General features: G+C 43.8%; 1 protein-coding gene across 2 annotated transcripts in view; it reads left to right on the forward strand.

Moving 5' to 3' along the window:
* The first annotated feature begins 2306 nt into the window (after positions 1–2306).
* The window catches only part of UGT8 (UDP glycosyltransferase 8), a 36102-nt gene continuing 18764 nt past the window's right edge, over positions 2307–19644 (forward strand). The window contains exons 1-2 of one of the 2 annotated variants that reach the window (XM_040064435.1): positions 2307–2834; positions 18030–18853. In XM_040064435.1, the coding sequence (XP_039920369.1) occupies positions 18032–18853 (822 nt within the window). In that variant the 5' untranslated portion in view covers positions 2307–2834; positions 18030–18031. Of the gene's footprint in view, positions 2835–3840; positions 4324–18029; positions 18854–19644 lie in introns of those variants that run through there. The other variant, XM_040064436.2, reaches the window with a different exon arrangement.

The raw sequence follows: 19644 nt of genomic DNA on the forward strand, positions 1-19644 counted from the left end.
AGAAAAGCACAAGGGACATAATCTTCAATATAACTTACACATATTGTCAGTTCAATTAACTGGACTTGCAGAATCACAAATCTGGAATTAACAGTGTAGTATTTCTTGATTCTTATGAGTGTGATAAAAACTCCACCGGGACGAAAACGCAACAGGGAACCATGAACCATTGCACTGTCTTCCTCCAACATAATCAAGTTCTAACCTAACTCTGTTGGATGAAGGCACTTGACAACCTCAGAGAAATATGTGATGTCAAGAGGCATTTACTGTTCCTCAGCCAGTAAAAATAACTTTGATGACATCACTGTTCAAATTAAAAGCAAAGTAATTAAATTCCTCTCTTGAAAAATAACATGAAGGTGTCCCTTTGGACAACAATAGAAGGTTGTTCAAAAATGCTTTGAAGTGTTTATTATCTCTGTAAAACTTTGACAAAAATTAAGAATGCTTCATATTTATAGTATTTTGTGAATTTTTATCATTCTATTGGAATCTGATTTCCTTATCACAATTTTATGTTCCAAGACTCCAAAACTTTTGCAGCACAGAATTTCTTTGTTAGGGTCTGGAATATACTGGAGAACAAAAAAATCCCCATTTCAGTATTTTGCTGTATACCTTGCACACCTCAGAGTTATAATCATAGCTTAGCTCGTAACGAATACCTCATATTTACTTTGAAAGAAACACAAAATTATCAAACACAAAATTATGCACACATCCGGAGTTTGAAATAAAATCAGTTTGACAATAGCATGGCACCATAACAGGCAAAGACAGGATAATACGATGTACATATCCCTAGAGTTGATGGAAACTCAAGGAAAGATGCCATTACAAGGCAAGGAAAGATGCCATTACAGTAAATGTAGGATGTTATGAGAAAATCATTAACTCTTGAACACAATAAATCTCAATAAACCGTTGTGTCTGACCTATCTGTTCAAGATAGGAAACCAGGAAGGCAGAACAATGACAAAATCAAGCAAGTCTAACATACTGGCAGGAAAAGCAGAGTGGGTGGGGAATACACAAAAGCTTTTAGAAGTTGCATTCATTCCTGAGCTAGTATTAAATAGCACACAATAATTAAATTCAAAGCCACCACTGTGAGACATTTTCAGTACAACATTCCATGAGGACACCTGTAATTTTTTACCGAGGTCTGGTAAATAATTGTAACAGAGTTCCCCAGGTGCCTGCACCGATTTCCACTTTCACAGCACCCAAGAAACCAAAGCAATACTGACAAACATGCAGGGGATCCCAGCACAGCTCAGGGAGGGCTGAACAAAATCTACACGTGCCTCACATCTAGACTTATGCCCATGGTTATGCCTTAGGAATGGTTCTGCTGGTCTTAGATTTACTAAATCGATTGCCACTGGAATAAGAAGGTCATTTGGATTTGCAGGGGAACTGAATTTATTCAATTCTTACCTAATACAAATTGAAATTTATTTTGCCTGTAAGCAACTAAACTTTGCAACACAATGGTGAGAATATAGTTGATTTTGGAATGTTTAACTTCAGAACTTAATTTTTAGAGCTCAATATTTACCTTAAGCCAAGGGGCATCATTAGCTTGTAGGATTTCAGTACCACCCATGAAAGCTTAACATTATTTAATGTTAACTGGACATCAAAAGGAGTGTGAGGTTTGAGAAACTTTAATTTGTTCTATATGTGAGAAAGAGGAGAGCTCTTAGAAAGCTCTATAACAAATATATTAAAAAAATTATGTCCCAAGTAAAATGGATTAGTCTGAATGAAAGTTTCATTTTCTTTTGCAAGTCATCTTGACTAGAACGGAGAACAATTTAAAGCTTATGTTAATTTTTCTTATCATGCCATTTCGTTAACCTATCATTCCGATTTCATTAACTTTCTTATTTTGTCTGATGAAGTTTAAACCTTCACTTTTATTAAAGGAGTAACTCGATCTTTCAAATCAGGAAAACAATCTGACACTTCTTGTCCTTTAAAGCTCATTGCAAAAATACCAGTGTAAGTCAAAAGAAACAGGGGAACTTTGAAATTTAGAGTGTGTGAGAGGTGAGGGGAAAATCTTGCTGTTTCAAAGAACTTTACTGACTGTCAGCTAAGAAAATACAGTTTTATTACATTTTAATAGATCATTATTAAATAATAGGCAAATAACACGGGGAAAAAAACTCAAATCCACATCCACCCAAACCACACACACACAAAACCAATTGGGTGATTAGCGCTTGTATTTAAAGCCTGTCGGGTGAGCGAGGACGGGATAATTACATTGTTAAATTGGCTTTTCAGGAGCCAAGCAGTGGGACGCTGCTCGGATCACCCTGGTTCAGGAGAAACTATCCCTGCTTATGGCACGGGGTTGGAAGCGAAAAGCAGCCGCGCTGGAGCTGATTGGTGGAGGCAGCCCCGGTCCCTCCCGCCAGGGGCGGGCACAGGGGACCTGCCCTGTGCCGGGAGCTGCCCGCCGTCCCGGCAGCGGGGCATTGCATGGGGCGGGAGGGCAGCCGAGCCTTTCCCCGGACGCGGGGGCGAGCGGCGGCGCCGGTGCATGCGGTGGGGCGGAGCAGGGGCAGCCCAGAGTGATGCGAAGTTGAGGGAGGACGGAGCGAGGGAGCCTCCTCTGCTCGCAGGGCAGCTCAGCCCCGCAGCAGGTGCAGCAGAGCCCGGGCGGAGGCACCGGCGGGCCCGGCGCTCTCGGCGCCGCAGCAGCGCCGCAGCCCGGGCCGGGCGGACCCGGCTGAAGGACAAGAGCTCCGAGCGGAGCTGCGGTCGTCGGCTCCTTACCAAAGGCAGCGACGCGGAGGAGCGGCCCTGAAGGGAGAGCGGTGAGGGGCCTCGGCGGTACCGAGGGGGGCCGGGCGGTCCCGGCTGCGGCGCGGAGCAGAGTCCGGGTGGGGTGGTGGAGAGGGGCTGTTTGCTCCACCGCGATGCTTGTCGTAGTCTGCGTTCTCCCTTTTCCCTCCCGTAGCGCATGGGGAAGACCCCGGGCGCCCGCGGCGGAGGGTCTGGTGTAGCGGGAGGGGGGAGAGCCGATCAAGGGGGCTGAGGGGAAGAGCTGTGGAAAAGGGGGGGACAACCAGAGAGCTGAGGTGAAGAGCCGTGGAAGTGGGGAGAAGAACCGGGGAGGTAAGGGGAAGAGCCGTGTCGTGGCGTGAGAGCCGAGAGAAGGAGCCGCAGGGGAGCCGCGTCGATGCGGTGTCTCCGAGCGAGGGGACGGTGTGACCTGAGGAGGGAGCTGAGGGCTGTGGGGGAGCGCCATGTCCTGAGGGGCGCCAGAAGGACACGTCCCTTCCCGCCTTTTTCGTGAGGGGCGCTTGGGCGGGGAGACAGAGGGGCCCTGGGCCGGCGCGGACGGTACCTGTGTGGCGCGGCAAGCGGGCTCCGGCGTTGTCGTCGTCCGGAGCCGCAGCGGCGAGTGCGGGGAAGCCCGGCAGGTGCCGGCGCTGCTCCCTGAGGAAGTTTGAGCGCCGTGAGGGAGGAGGGAGCGGGAGGGCTGAGGGGGCACCGAGCCGCGGGGTCCCTCCGCGGCGGCTCCGCAGCCCTGAGGGGCAGGCGCGCGCGCGGTGCTCGGCGCGCGCGGGGCGCTGAGGGCGGGGGGATGCGGGAGTCGCCGCTTTTCGGACACCGAATTCCGGCTTCTTTCGGCGGGTCCCCAGTAACTGCTTGGCGGCGCCGTGAGGGGCTGTCGCCGACAGCCGCCCCGCGGTTGAGGTCGGCGGGGGTAGCGCCGTGGCGTGTGGGTGCAGAGCCCCCCCCTTGTCGGGTTGCCGCCCGGCTGCCAGCTTGGGGACGGTGGTGTGAGGGACATCGTAGACCTGGGATGGCTCCCAGAGCGCCTGGGATGCAGTGCCCTCCCTGGATACTCCCCGAGTTTCCATCCCAGGCGCCTCAGAAGGAGCAGTAATTGCGTAACCGCTGCTGCGCCTCCCGCTTGGGCTCAGAAAGGAGGAAAACGGTCAAGCGTGAACTTTTCAGGAGACGCATCACTGAAGTGGCGGTGTTTAAGCGGGTACCAAGTGGCATCTTGTCTCTCACTGTCAGCCTGCTCCTCTGAGCCCTCGCCGTGGAACGACCGGGAATCATTGGGAATTGCGCAGCCCGTTTTGCATGCTCATCAGAGTTCCCTGGGGATGGAAAGCAGGGAGCAACTCTAGGAGCAGGCATCCTTGAAGGTCTCCTCCCCCAAAGCAAGCACTTCAAAATGAATATTTTTCTGATTTTTTTTTTTCTGTGTTACGACCATGTGACTTAGTTTTGGGAATAATTCACATGATTTTACTTATTTCCAGACTTCTATTGCCAGCATTTTCTCAGGTAACGCTTCCAGTCTGAAGCTGCCTGCCCGCTTTTCCAAGCAATTATCACACAAGGTCACTTAGATTTTTAGCTGAGCTAGTTTTTATGCGCCGGCACTACACAGTGTGCAATTAACCTTTGCTTCACGTTTCCTTGTTTTTGTTCCTTTGTTTCAGTCATTGATCCGGGTGGAACACTGGATACTGCAGTGGCTTTTCTTTTTCAAAAGACCAACCAGTTTGTGCTGGAGTCTTGTGCTCTGAGACAGCTTTCATGCAGTTCTGAGAATATTTCAGTTGAAATACAGGGAAATGAGTATTTAGTACAAAATGCCTGTGATTTATTTTTTCTTTTTTTTTTTTTGCGTGTTTCCTGTTAACAGAAGCTCTTTATAGAAAACAAGAAAATATTTGCTTTGTGATGTGTCTTAAATATTAACATTCAGAGGTGAGAATTGTGTCAGTGCTTTGTAAACAGTAGTTTTTTATTTTCTTAGGGTGCTTCTAAACAGTTGAGTTTTTCTAAAGTAGGATTTGGGTGGAGAAACCCATGGGATTATCCAGTGCTGGAGGAGAGAACGTCCGAAATGATCCTGCATCCTTCTTCTGTGCAGGGTGATGTCACCTGAGCTCTGAGTCCTCTCCACGCCCGTGTGAGTGGATTGGAGGGAAGTGACTTGCTGGGTGCCTGCCAAGGGAAGCAGTGGCTTGGTTTTGGTGGACTGAATTGGTGGCAGTTTTGGCTTAGTGCGTGGCTATTAGCTGTTGTGCCTTGCTGGCATGTCTCTGTGTGTGGCCTTCTCTGTACCTGTTGAGGGCTGCACTGAGGATATGATTTGCTGGAATACTCTTCCTACTATGTGAAAAGTGTTCTGCAATAAGTAAAAGTGTAACAACATCTGTCCTGAGTTGGTTATTTTTCTAATGATGCTGCTTGGCTGTTTCCTGTTTTCTTGATGCTCTTGAGCCTGGGATACATTAGTTCTGACTTAAGCTGCCTGGTGTTTATTGCCCATGCCTACTTTTCCTGTTGTTTTCAACTCTGTGCTCTTTAAAGTGCTTTTTGTCCACATTGCTATTTTAGCCAAGTTGCTCCCTTCAGAGCACTACAGGAATTTACCTGGGTTTATTCCTTATTGGTCAACTCTCTTGTCTTTTACCTACAAGAGAAATCCCACTGCAATATTAAAGCTTGTTGCGTTGTTTGTGGCGAGATCCAATTCATGAGATGCTTAGCAAAGAAATAACTTTTTTTTTTCTCCAGCTCTAGACTTTCAACAAACATTTTTATTTCTGTTTGATTATTACAAAGTCATATTTGTGAGGAGAACAGAACCGTGTTTGAGAAATGCTGATACGTGAGAAGCATTTGACATAATTCACCTCCTTTGTTGGTATTTCTAGTCCTCAGAAAAATTTCAGCATGGATTGGCCTCTTGTTGTTTTGGAAGGTATCTTTGGGCTGAAAACTGACTTTCTGATACAGCTCCAAGTGTTTGTGAATAGGCATTGTAGAGGGCTCTTCTCCCTGTTTTCCAGGAAGTACACTGGAAGCATTTAATAGAATTATCTGTCCTTTTCCCCAGGACAGCTTTGCTGGGAGGCAATTTCCAAGACTTGTGACACAAGGTTTCTAGAATCCCTTGGTGAATTATTTTTGATCTTTTATGACACTTGTTCGTATGTATGTTAAAATGCTCAGGGTGTGAGCTCCTGATATTCCCTGTAAGAAATAACCATTTAAATGGTTTATGGCCCAAACTGTGGCTATAAACTGGTTTGTTAGGACCATTTCTTTTAAGCAGTACAGTTGTCATGCCCATAATTTTATTTGTATAGAGAAACAAGCATAGCTTTCTTCTTTGCTCTGTGCTGTTTTCTTCCTCCTATGAATGGATGGTTCAGCTTCACAAAAAATAAGCAACTTAAGACTATTTTTCCCTTCTTACTCAGTAACTAAAGGGAGAGTTAATGGGAGGGCTTGAGTCAGCTTCTGATTCTGAGCTGGAAGTGAGCCTTGATGCCCTGCAGTAACAGCATGCTTTAAAAAAATTCAAAAATTAAGGCTGTGTCTCAGTGTATTTCGAGGGAGGTAACAGAGTGAATGTAGAAGTTAGAGGACCTTCCAAGTTTCTTAATTCAGGACTGTATTCCATTAGAGAAATTGTTTTTACCATCAGTCTGGAGAAAGTTATTTAATTTATTTGTTATACCTGAAGATGGAGCACATAAGTGTAACCAAAGCTTCAAACATTAAATTTAGACATCCTGGATTTTAGATTAAAATGCAGTTCCATATTTTGTATTTGATTTGTTTGGGGGTTTTTTTCTGCAGCCACCATTCAGTTTGAGAGTTATTAGTCTTAATTCAAATGAATAAAGTGCTTTAATGCCAAGAGCACCAATTCACAAAATAGACATTTTAAAAAATACTGCAAAAACTTTCAACAAAAATTAAGTGCTAGCTTTAAAAAAAAAAAAAAATCACAAAAAATCCTAGCACAAGGAAACAAAAAGAGAACAAAAAGGCCTCAAGAAAACACAAGGCCAGTACTCATCTCTTCTTACTTGCTCTTAGCTTTATTTTCAGGATATCATTGTCTTCCCAATTTAATGCTTCAACTGAGAAATACCCAGATTTGAAGCAAGGTGAATTCTGGTTGACACTGCACAGTGAGGTTTTCTGGCTGACACTGCAGATGAGATGAAGGGAGCATCTCTCTCTGAATGAAATGCGGGTGAGGAACAGGAGTTCTGCCCAGGATATTGCTTTCAGCATGAGATGCACAGCTTGCTGGTGGGGTGGGAAGTGTGGAAGCAGAGCCCACTGCTATTGACCAGCCCCAGCAGTTGTGCTAGTACTTCATGTAGTAGCTGCTTCAGATTTCTAAGTGCTCGGGATTTTAAAACGAGGTAGTCGTTAGACAACATAGGTGCTGCTTGCAAGGAGCTAAATAGTTTGGGGTTTTTTGTAGGTCTGCTTGGGAAGCCACTTCTGCCAACTTACCATAGTGCAAATATCAGCTCAGAAGTACCTCTTTTTAATAGTGTGGTGTGCTGAGGTGGGCCTTGTAGCAGTATCCTTCTCAGGAGTGTTCTTGGCTAGAAGGTTGGAGAGCTGGGTTTGGCATGGCCCAAAGTCACCGTAGTTTGGTTAAATCCTGTACACCGATGCACTGTAAACGCCAGCAAAGCTTTGTTGGAGCCAGCAAAGCTTTGTTGGAGAATTACACACCCTGATGAAGCCTTGCTGGTCCTTAGGAGACCGTGATTTGCAGAAACTGAGCTTTGCGGGGTGTGTGGTGATGTGTAGGGCGTTTGGTCCCTGGGCACAAAACTTTATTGTAAGTAGTCAGGCTTAAAATGCTTGTGTGAAGTTTTGTCTGCACACATTTTGCTTCCCAGGGGTGCAAAGTGGAAAATTCCACATGTATTTCAGTGACATGTCTGGATAGGCCAGTCTGGTGCTTGGGGCATCCCTGACTTGGGGGGCTAAAAGTAAATGGGAGCTGTTGGTGTCAATCTTGTGAGGACTTGTGTGGAAACTTGCCCAAGGACAGGTGATGATTATCTAAATTTTTTTTTCAAGTTGAGAACCTTGAAAAACAGATCTGAGTGTGTAAAATGCAGGAGTAAAGCTGTCATTTCTTTAACCACTCCTAATGATAAGTCATTAATTACTGTGCTTTGTGACACTCTGGTAATTATTTTGCTTGTTTATCAATTAGCTTTATTTTCATGGAAGTACATTTGAGGATTGGAGTATTCCAAATCATTTTATCTCAGACTGTGCTTTTATTAGACAATGAGTCTTGTCTTAAACTGCTTACTAATGAAATAATTACAGATATAGGCTGTAAAGATTTTTTCTATTTTAAACCTCCATCGGGTATTTATTGCTAGGTAGTGTTCACGTTGAAGGAGTTTTAGTTGCTTTCCAGAAGTGGAGGAATACCTGGGAAGTGCCATTTTGGTAGGTAGGAGCAGACATGTGCTTCTACACATGCACTTGGGATGTGCCTAGACGGGTTATTGTTCATTTGTTTTGGTTTTACACTCAGATCATTCTGGGAATTGTAGTCTTGGAGATGGAAACCATCTTTGTCTTGATGCTTGTAACCTTTGGATTTAATTTCTCTTTTCCCTAATATTTGCGAATTAATGGATTGTACTAAAGTCTCAGGCTGTCTTTGAAAATCTACAGATCCTGTCTTTAGCCTGTTCCTTTCTTGAATTGCACTCTAGTCTTACACATAAGCTTCCTGCGAGTTGAGTATCTCAAAAAAAAAAAAAGGCCCTAACACTTATTGGAGTGTATTTTGGACCTTTTAGAAGATTCCCAAGTTGTTTTCTGTCCCCTGGAGCTCTGGTAGGTGATGTGGTCTTGCTCTTAAAATCAGATTAAATTGTACAGGAAAGCTGTTACAATACTTTTACCCTTATTCTAGGCCCGAGTTCTACTAGGAGGCAGTCCAAAGCAGGCACTCAAAATACAAATCTGAAAGCAACAGACAACAACTGAATTTGAAGAAAACTGACCTGCAAATTTCAAAACAGAACCTATTAATTAACAGACTGAATAAGCTAAATGTTTTTGGCATGCGTGGTGTTGCTGCAATTATTTTAATTGAGCTGGATAAGAGCAAAACATGATGAAACAAAGTGTTTTTACTTTATTCCAAGTTTTATTTCCCACTGCCGAAACAAACCTGATAGTTTCCTTTGTGATTGTGTTTGTGTGGCTTGTTAAAATGTGCTTATTTGCTATAGGATGAAGTCAGAAACGGAACAAAGAAATTCATTGAGTGCTTCTGGGTGTCATGTGATGGCGTGACCAGGGAGAGCTTGTACCAAGCTGAAGCCAGCTGGAGTGAAAAGCAAAGCATCCCCCCAATAATTACTGAAGTTAAGTGAAAATCTCAGTAAAATGGGATTAAGTTTAAAACTAATGTTGTTTCAGGTCCTGAGGCTTGTTCATGAGGCAGAATTCATGCTTGGGTGATGGAAGCATATAACTCAGGCACCAACAAATTAGGCTTGAAACAAAGTGCACTGCAATTTCTTCCAGCCCCTTCTTCAGAGGGTCATTATCTCAAAGGAGATCCAGTCATTAATTAAAGTGTTGAAAATCAGAGTCAGGTTTTGTCTTTTTTCCCCTTTTCTATGTTTTTAGCACTTCATTCAGCCACTATTTCAGCCTGTCTTTTGATGTCAGTGTGAGGGCAAAGACTTCATGGGCAGCTTTGACCCTTCGATGTGGGGGGGCATCTTTATCTCCATCAGCTGCTGTGGCTCTTGTGCCTAGTCCTCTCCACAGGTAGAAAGTTTCCTTTTATTTTCAGCACTTAGTCCTGTGGTGAGTTATTCTGTTCCTGGTATGTTCAGGGCACGGTGGTCCCCCAGCAGGAGCAGGGCTGGTAAAATACATCTTCATCAGCACTGGTGTCCCCTGGAAACGTGGAATAACCTGTTGGCTTCCGTGTGTTGACACCCCAGCCTCGATGTCACAGCGATATTTCTCGTTCTTTCTGGTGAAAAATGGCTGCAGCGAGTTGAGAAATTAATGGTTTCAGGTCTGGGTACTTGGAGGAAATGTCTCCAGGAGCTGAGGGGACTTTGTCAAGGGACTTGACTGTTTTTGCCAAAACACCGTGTCCTGTGTGAGTTCCCAGTAGCGGTGAAGGAAAACGTGTAATTTGTCAGGAGAAGTTCTCACGTCACGTTGGATGAAGCAGACGAATCTCTCCATCAGGAATATGCGTGTGTCTCTCGCAAACAGATGGCTCTTGGCTGTGTGCGGTCAGCAGTTGTCTTTCCAAGGTGCCGGGGGTGGGATAACCGTGGGCAACGAGGAGCAGAGCTGCATAATGGAGAGCGCCAATGCGGAGAAATCCGAGCCGCTGGCACACGGAGGCAGGTTGCCCTCCGTGGAAGGCACGCAGGTTTTGGAGCAATGTGTGAGCGCTTGGCTTTGCTAATCCTCACTATGTAAAGTGTTACAAATTACAGGGATCTTGAAATGCCCTGTTTGAGATGACCGGTGCGAAACAGGACAAAAAGAACTGGCTGTTCTTGCTCTGTTTGCTTTTATTTGGGTTATTTAAACGCCTCGAGAATGTCTTTTGATTTGTTTTGACTACCCTACCTGGTAGGTCTGCAGAGGTTAATGTTTCACAGGTTTTAAAATCTTGATGAAACCCAATTCCATGCAGTTAGTTGGGCTGAACTTGGAAAATAGATACTGTTAAAATACTGACCTTCAATAAAGTTTATATTTTTTACTGTGTGTTGTTTGCTCAGTTTTAGTGCGTAGAGTATTAAGGAATGTAGGTCATGTGGAGTGGAAGATGACTTTGCCCTGTTGGAACTTAATTCACATTATAAAAATATTTAATTAGACTTGAATCCTTTACTCTCAGGGAAATCAGATTTTGGCTGATACAGTCACTACTGCAGCATCATGACCCCAAAGTATACAGGCCTTATAAGGGTTTAGAAGAGACTTGATTGAAAGATGAAATTTTTGCTATTAATAGATGTGAGTAGATTTAGAATGCAACCACTTCATAAAGATAATATTTGTAAATTTTTTATCTTTTTATGTATGATCTGTCTTTTCAGATGTTTGGGACAGTTTTCCATAGCTGTGAAGAATCACAGAGCTCTTCTGTCCAAAGTCCAGTGGTGGAGTGCTACACGGGTGTTACACTCGGCCACTTGCTGTAAAGTCATCTTAATAGGACAAAATGCCTTGTGTAATAGTTAAATTCCCATGTAACTTCTGAAAGATCCATCTGCTAGCATGCTTACTGAAAGTATTTTGTGTATAAACTGTAGAACCTGTATTTTGAAGGAGTGCCTCTTCTGCCGTGCTGCCTGTGAAATGAGGATTTCTAAAATCCTTTTTCTACCATGGTTGAGTGCAAAAGCTTAGGTAAAACCCTTCAACGTTTGATAAAACCTGTTGCACATACAATAAGTGATTACTAAAAGTGGTTTCATAAATTGCATATCCTTTTGACTCCCTCTTAATAAATAGCTCCTTTGCTGTTTGCGTAGCTGGCACAGTAGGTCGGATAGAGGATTGCAGCAACATTGTAATGCCTATAAATCTTCCTCTTGTCTGGGAATGTTCTTGTACTCACTGAAATGCTTCAGTCATTGGATAGATGATGTTGTTTGGGAGACTGTACAAAGTAAATGCAAAAGCCTGCTCTTCACACACGTGTCTGACTGATTTCTTAATTTATTCATTTAGTTGAAAAAGGGAGCCTGTGGTTGAAAGCCAGATCACACCACTCATCTAAAACATTGCAACACAGAATAGCAATCACAGCACACACTGTGCCTCAGCAATTAGTAACAGGATGTGTGATAGGGAAAATTTAAGGACATAAATCCAAAGGTTGTATAATACCTGGTACCAGAGTCTCTTCCCAGATAATTTCCTGGTTTGTTGCTCTGAGACTCTGCACATTTTGGCATTTCTGATGTCTTTTTGCTTCTTTTCAGCTCTTGGGTTGCGTAGTACCAAGTGCTTCTTAATCTTAAGCTGCAGTTTGGTGCCTGGAGTCAGCTTGTGGGCCTGGTTTACTGTTAGGCTCCTAAAGGATTAGGGAGTAGTACTTTGGATTTCCTGTGGAGTATGTACAGCACAGCAAACAGTATTATGGGTTAAGAATGTGTTTTACAATTTACAGCTTAAAGGAATGGTTAGGAGGGAAGTTTTAGCTTGAAGGTCATGGTCTTCCTTACTGTCATCCATTATGCCACTAGTTAAAACCTTCCATTCTCTGTGATAAAATTATTTTCTGAGATTTGCTGTCAGACATTATTTGTTCAGTACATTTCCTCACATAGGTAGCATGTCTGGATGCTTGGCAAAAAAGCACTGATGTGGACTGCTATTAAATTAAAATATTCGGGGGAATGTGAAAAATTGGAGATCTTGAAGGGTGTGTGAAAGGGAAGAGTTTTTCTTTTCTCTGGTCATTCCTCTACAGTTTGGAATCAATGCACTTCATGCATATTTGTGTGCATGTGTATCTATATTTTGTCTTTAATATCCACTGCTTGTATTTGGCTGACACAGCTAAGATTTGGGTTGAGTACATGTGTTTTTAGATAGAATCATCCTGTACTCAGTGAAACATGTCTGTCTTGAAATATTTTCTTTGTCTTCCAGCATTATACTTAACTGCGAGTGCCTTCTGTTAGTCATTCCTGGCTATCTTGGGCTTGATAAAAGGCTTTGCTTACAGGGCCTTTGGTCATGCAGCCTGAGTTGTAGGGCTTGGCTCTGTGTTTGTATAACTGAGGTGTTAACAAGCCTCTGGAGGATGGGTAGCATGTTCTACCTGTAAAGCTGTTTTAATAGCAGCTAAAGCAAACAGAGCTGCACATGAGGTAAGTTTGTGTCAATGGGGTTTTGAGTGGGCAGGGCTGGAGCAGCAGTGAGTTGGGTAATGTCTGGTAACAATCGGAGATCGGTGGTCATTTCTTTCCCTGTCTTAGTGCTTGCTTTCCATTAAGAGTAGAGGTAAACCATAATCAGCAGCTGCGTATGTTGTTTGTTTGTTTGTTTGTTTTTCCCAGAGGCAGTTTGTAGTGCTCTCCATGACCAGTTTTTCTTCAGCTTCCCTCAGCATTTCTCTTGCTATGCTTTCAACCACGTCTCTTCCTACAGCTACAGTACCTCTGATATTATGAGGAAAAAGCACCGTGCTTATGTTGATCTGTGCTGAAGGCTGCAGTTGGGCATGGCAGGGTGGGATTGGCTCCCGAGGTGACACTGCCCTGCTCACGGTTCCAGTTTTTGACCTCAGGTGGGGCAGCTGAGGTGAAATATGCCTTAGTGGGAGAAAAGCAACTGGCTCTGGAGCCTGCTATGGGTGGTTGCTGTATGTAACTGAAAATTGGTCAAGTTTCCTATGTGGAAACTGCATCAGATGTGCGTCTTTTAATGTAAGTTTAGTTGCTGATTAAATACATCTTTCTTCAAAAAGAAAAAAAATAAATTGTGTTTCTGCCTTTTGTTCCAGTTGGTTCAGACACTGATAGTAAGTTTTGAAGAGTTTACAGCTCCTAGAGCGGAATTTGTGTTCTTCCTCCTAAAATACTGAGTTTTGTGTAACGAGGTGTAATAAAGTAAGGGGGCAATACTGAGAGCAAGATGAAGGAATAAATCTGGATGTGAACACCACAACTGGCAATTTGTAGTACGCACGGTTTGCTAAAATACATAAAAATATCAGATTTTTCCTTTTTAAAAATAATAATATTCTTGGGAGGCACACATTAGCTTTCCATTTGGGCATGGTAATTTCATTGCTAATTAGCTTCCAGATTTGGGCTTGCAGAGGTGGCAGCCTGTTCCTTTAACCTGTGCTGTCTCTGTGCAATGGTAATGAGTAATTTGAGCCCTTTTGAGTAAGGTGAGAGTGATCAGCAGCTCAGAGATTGCTCCTTTGCTGTCAGAGGAGCGCTGCTGTTTGGGATGAAGGGCACCTTTCCCGACAGAGGTCCCGCTCAAGCTGCCCATGTAAATTCAACAGACCTTAGCAAATCTAAAGAAAGGCTGAACGGAGGGGAGGAACTTAAAAAGGCAAATTGCATCGCTGAACTCAAGCTCTGTAAAACTTCCATTGCTGCTTTTGAAGTCAGGAGTGTTCTTGGTTAGTGAATAAGTGACTCTATATCCTTATGTATAAATGTCTAAGAGCCCTTTAATCTTTTGAGTAGTGATAAATGTGGGAGCAATTTGCATTCAGGCTGTGCTGGATGCAGATGAGTGAGAAGCTCTTCTGCTTCTGGATCCTCGCTATGATGGAGGAAACTGTGGACAGTGGTATTGCTGGCTTGAAAATAGGCAAGGGTAGGCAGCCAGGGGTGTAAAGCAGAAAAAAACCCCTCAAACATGCCAAAAAGCTCTATTAGCAGTGATTAGCAAATTATTAAAGATTGGCAGCAGATCTAAATGTAATCTTGGGTACATGTTCCAGGACTGTAATTGACTGTTACACCAATTATTAATTGGAATTTATCTAAAATAATTTAAGATTGATGTTTATATAAATGACATTAAGTCTTAATGTTTAAATTATTATTCTGTAAGTCAACTAGCACTACACTTATTTCAGTGTCATTCAGTTCATTTCCACATTGTCCAACCTTCAAGTATCAGAGCTTTGTGAAGAAGGGGGAGAAGATCTTCCCTCTGATTTTCTCCTTTTGAAAGTCATTATTTCTTGTGTAGTCACACTTCTTCTTGTAGGTCCTGCTTGGTCCTTCTGGGTGAATGGAAAAATACTTCCTTAAAACAAATAAATCATGATTTAGGAGTGCTTTGGTCAGCTGAAAGCCTCTCCAACAGTCTGACTGTCAGGAGTGCGCTTGATTTTCTGTAACCCTTTTAAACTCATGCTTCCTCTTTCATTTGAAAACCCCTGCGTACAGATCATTAAACCTACTCCAGCGGCTACTCATAAAGTTAATGTTTAACTTCTTGGTATGTCTTTAACTTTTTCTTGCTCTGCTCCAATAGGAGAACCCTTTATAATCAGCAGTTGGTTTCACTACTATAAGGCCACTCTGTGTCTGGTTCTTCTCCATATCCTTGTTTTTAGGGCTTTTTGGCTGAAAGGAATGGCTTCAATTCAGTGACCATTTTGTGGGTGGTGTTTGGTTGGGGATTGTGTTACGTTTTGGGGTTTTTTTTTAAATGTTAGAAAATTTGGATTTTCCTTTTCGCTCTCTGTGATAAAAGGATGTTGCATGCCAGCTCAGATGCCGAAACAGTCATGTTTAATGGAGGCAAATCCTAAGAAGAACTTAAGATAGAGGTACAAAATGGTTTAATATTGTTAACCCTCCTGGAGAAATGTATTGTTCTGTCTCTGGGCCTTTCTTCCCTCTTTTCTGCCAGGACACCTGGCAATTCTTTTTTGTACTCCTGGTGTACAGAAACTGAAGGCAATTGCATTGGACGTTGATCCTTTTTATTTATTTTGGCAAGTGATTTGTTTGGGGAGCTCGTGGCTGGGAGTTGGTAGGAAGAATCCCTGAGCTCTAGTTGTGATTAGCTGGCTTCTGGCTGTGCACCACCTTGGCGTTGTCCTGACCCTTGTAAATCCTTCTGTGCCTGGGTGCTGCTTGCTGCTTTGGGGGACGGGCTGAATCAGACGTTCCCACTGGAATGTCTGTCCCGGTGGGAATAACCTGCTGTGCTGGGGGAGCTCATTGCTGAGGGCACTTGGTGTTGGTGGAGTGTCTGGGAGACAGCCTGGGGCTGAGCTTGGGTGGTTGTGTGTTGATGCTGATGGCACCGGGCACCCGCCTATTCCCCGGTCCCGGTCTGCCAAATGGGAGTTAGGCCCGCGATTAATTGGCTTACAGAATGCTGCTACCTATTGCCCTTGTTCTTGCTGAATTCAGACCTGAGCTCCCTGCTTCTGTCTGAAATGATGAGGCTGCAGGTTCCTGCCAGAAGTTCAATAGAAGGTCAATGCAATTTTTCCCAGTAAAAATGTCACTTAATTGGCATTTCTCTAATAGCATCATGTGTTTAATATCTATATGGCTTGGCAGGTCCTGTACATATATTTTCCAGCTCCCGTGGAAGGTGCTTATGTTGAAAAGGGGAGTTGTGCAATAGGTTTTTGAGAAGTGATTATTGTTTTACCAGTTCTGAAGATACCACAAGGTACAGGCTGCCAAGGAAGTGTGTTGTGTCATCTCTTGACACTGATACACTGCAAGAGGATAAAAAAATAAGGTTTGGTAAATGGTTTTAGTTACATTGCCAGGTTTTCATGTTAGTATCCAGAATACCTTTACAAAGGAGTAAAACGGCCAATGTGATTCCCGTTTAAAACTTGGCTGCCAGGTAAGTGTGGGGAGAGGAAGCAGTGGGGAAACTGTCAACATCCTAGGGAAGGATAGCTGTAGTTCCCATGGCTTTTGGTGGCATGTGTGTCACCCCAGCCATGGAAAATATGCCTTAGGGCTAAGGATTGTCTCTTCTGTGCTGTGCTCTAGGCCTCAGATCAGGAGATGGAAGTAGAGCCGGCCTGTGGCAATGTGTTGGATCACGACGAGCCCTTAGGTTCCTGTAACCTTTGATTTCTGCTGCTGATAGAAACACAACTTGAGTTTCCCAGTCCTGTACCTCCATTCATCGTTTTGTAATATCGCTCTTGTTGACAGGAGCAGTAACTCAATACCGTGGGAATGCTTCTAGCATGGGGAGATGGAATCAATAATGAGATTTTTTTGAGTTTGAGTAATCATTTTTCTTGGATGTTTCATTGGCGAACCATATGTACTTACTTTTTAACACCTCTCTTGGCTAAAGAGTGTTACCCTCTAGCAGGGTCTTGTTCAGGATGACTGAGCATGGGCCAGGACAGCGATCCTCCCTCTGTACTTGGCGCCTTCAGACCACACCTCGAATGCTGTGTCCGGTCCTGGGCCTCTCGGCTCGTGAACAGTATGGAGGGGCTGGAGCACATCCTGACAAGGGCAGTGAAGCTAGTGGAGGATCTGGAGAATAAGTCTTCTTGTGAGGAGTAACTGAGGGAGCTGAGGATGTTTAGCCTGGAGAGAAAGAAGCTCAGGGGAGACGTAACTGCTTTCTACAACTACATGAAAGGGACATCCTTCAGAAAACTGACTATAGTGTAACATAACTCAAAAAAACCCTTAAACGTTTTCCATAATAAGCATATAGGAATATAATAATTTATAAGTAGCTATATAGACTATGAGGTGCTCTTATTTGTTAGCTGGTAACCCATGTAACATTAACTAAGAAAAAGGCCTGAGCAATCTGTTGTAGGAGGGTTATATGACTATACCGTAGGGAGATAACAAGGGCTGAGTGGCGGTGTTATCTGTTGTTCTTATTTATAAAGGACACTGCAACAGACTCAGGCTTGCACGTGGATTGGTTTGGCACGAGGAAAGAGCAGATTGTTTGGTTTGGCTTGTACTTGTTTCTCTGTCCTAGGAGGGTGATGGTGACTGGAGGAGTTTCTGACATGTCCTCTGTGTGCTTCTACAGCACTTTGCTTTCCTCTGCTGCATACAGAATTTTAAATCACCCAACTATGTGTACAAAGTATTTTCCCTTTCCCCAGCAGTGTGCTGCTGTCAGGAACTATGCATTTAGGATCACAGTGGGGTTTTTCAGCCTAGATAGAGCTGGTGTTCAAGTGGGTGTTTAAGTGCTGATTTAAGTAGGTTTAGAATCAAGTACCTGGTAAAGTGCTTCAGTGGAAGTTGCAGTGTTCATGTGTGTGGTACTAATTCCTGTTATTACACTAGTTCTTGTAAGCAGAATGTCATTTTTGGAAGCTCAGAGTTGGTTCTTAGTCACCGGTAGCATCTTCCTGCATGATTTTTTGCCTTTTCACCCCTATGTGTCTGATCAGCAGTGATACTAAAGAAAAACATGGCGTGAATTTACATGTCCCTTTGGGAGGAAAAAAGCCCGCTATCTTCACTATCCTGTTAGCTTATATGAAAGCAAAGCCCCAGAAAATGTTAGGCTAAAATCAGAGTAGAGGGTTGCAGCTTGAAGGAGGGCAGCTTGAAGCCTGTGGGTAACTGTCAGACAAGACCCTGCAGTGGAAGTGCTCATAACCGTGCAAGTGAGAGGGTGTTGCGCTTAAACTGCGAGCTGTAGTCCTGTTGTCTGTGATGTAACGCTCTTATTTCTCCTTTCAGCTATGAAGCCGTACGCTCCAGCCTTCGTTCTCCTGTGGAGTGCTGTCGGGATAGCGAGGGCTGCCAAAATTGTTGTTGTGCCGCCAATTATGTTTGAAAGCCATCTTTATATTTTCAAGACTCTGGCCTCAGCCTTGCATGACCAAGGTCACCAGACAGTGTTTCTCCTCTCTGAGGGCAGAGAGATTCCTCCATCTAATCACTACAGACTTCAGCGCTACCCAGGGATCTTTAACAGCAGCACCTCGGATGATTTCCTCCAGTCCAAGATGAGGAGCATCTTCTCGGGGAGACTGACTGCCCTCGAACTGTTCGATATCCTGGACCACTATTCCAAGAACTGCGACATGATCGTTGGCAACCGAAACCTCTTGCGTGCCCTCAAACAGGAAAAATTTGACCTGCTCCTGGTAGATCCCAACGAGATGTGTGGTTTTGTTATAGCCCATCTTTTAGGGGTTAAATATGCCGTGTTTTCCACTGGCCTCTGGTATCCAGCAGAAGTGGGCGCTCCAGCTCCCCTGTCCTACGTTCCAGAATTTAACTCGCTGCTCACAGATCACATGAACCTATTCGAGAGGATTAAAAATACTGTTGTTTATATTATTTCAAGGTTTGGAGTCAGTTTTTTGGTTCTGCCAAAATATGAAAGGATAATGCAGAAACACAAGGTTCTTCCAGAACGGTCCATGTATGACTTGGTCCATGGATCCAGCCTGTGGATGCTGTGTACTGACGTAGCGCTGGAGTTTCCGAGACCTACGCTACCCAACGTTGTTTATGTGGGAGGAATCCTAACAAAGCCGGCCAGCCCTCTGCCAGAAGTAAGGTTTGCTGAGTTTTACAGTAATTTCTGTGGTTTCTGCTTGACCTCATGTGATGAGTGGCCGCTTTTAAGCAGTTATTTTCAGATGGGACCTGTTCTCTTGTTGGGTGGTGAAGTATTCCCTGGAAGTCGCTTCATGTGGCGGTGAGGGGAAGTGTTGGTCACAAATCCGACAAAATTAATCTTTTTTGGATGCAGGAAGTATTTTGCTATTGAGTGAGGTCCTAAAGCTGCACTGGAAGTGAAGGACAGTGAGCTTTGTCTTGGAAATCACATCAGGAGCTTTTAACCAAACGTAGTTTAAAACGAGCATGAGGGAGAATGGATGAATACTGTTTATGCTTAAAGAAGCCCTGCTGGTAGGTTATACTAGGTAATTTCATGGTATGGCTCTCTTTATGGTATTTGTTTTTATGCCTCCCTTAGGTTTGATAGTGACTATAAGGCTACGTGTAGATAAGCATGAAAAGACTGTACCGAGTGGGATATGGAGATAAGAGTTGACATAAATGGTGCTATGGCTGCACTCAGGTACGAGTTTTTACTGTGCACGTGCAGGACATCAGGTGCTGAACTTCAGACTGAAACAGTGATAGTGACTGGACTGACTCCAGAAATCCTGGCTGCACAGATTAGTTATTAAGTTTGATTAGTTCAGTGATCTTTGGTATGTTATACCTAAGAATGCCTCTGTTGAGCAACACAGTGCTGAGTGACAGGCGTAACAATCCCATAGAAAATCATGTAATTTACACTTCTCTTTATGTGTATCTTGAGTTATAGGTGATT

Source organism: Hirundo rustica, chromosome 5, assembly GCF_015227805.2.
Source record: "Hirundo rustica isolate bHirRus1 chromosome 5, bHirRus1.pri.v3, whole genome shotgun sequence".
NCBI classification, from domain to species: domain Eukaryota; kingdom Metazoa; phylum Chordata; class Aves; order Passeriformes; family Hirundinidae; genus Hirundo; species Hirundo rustica.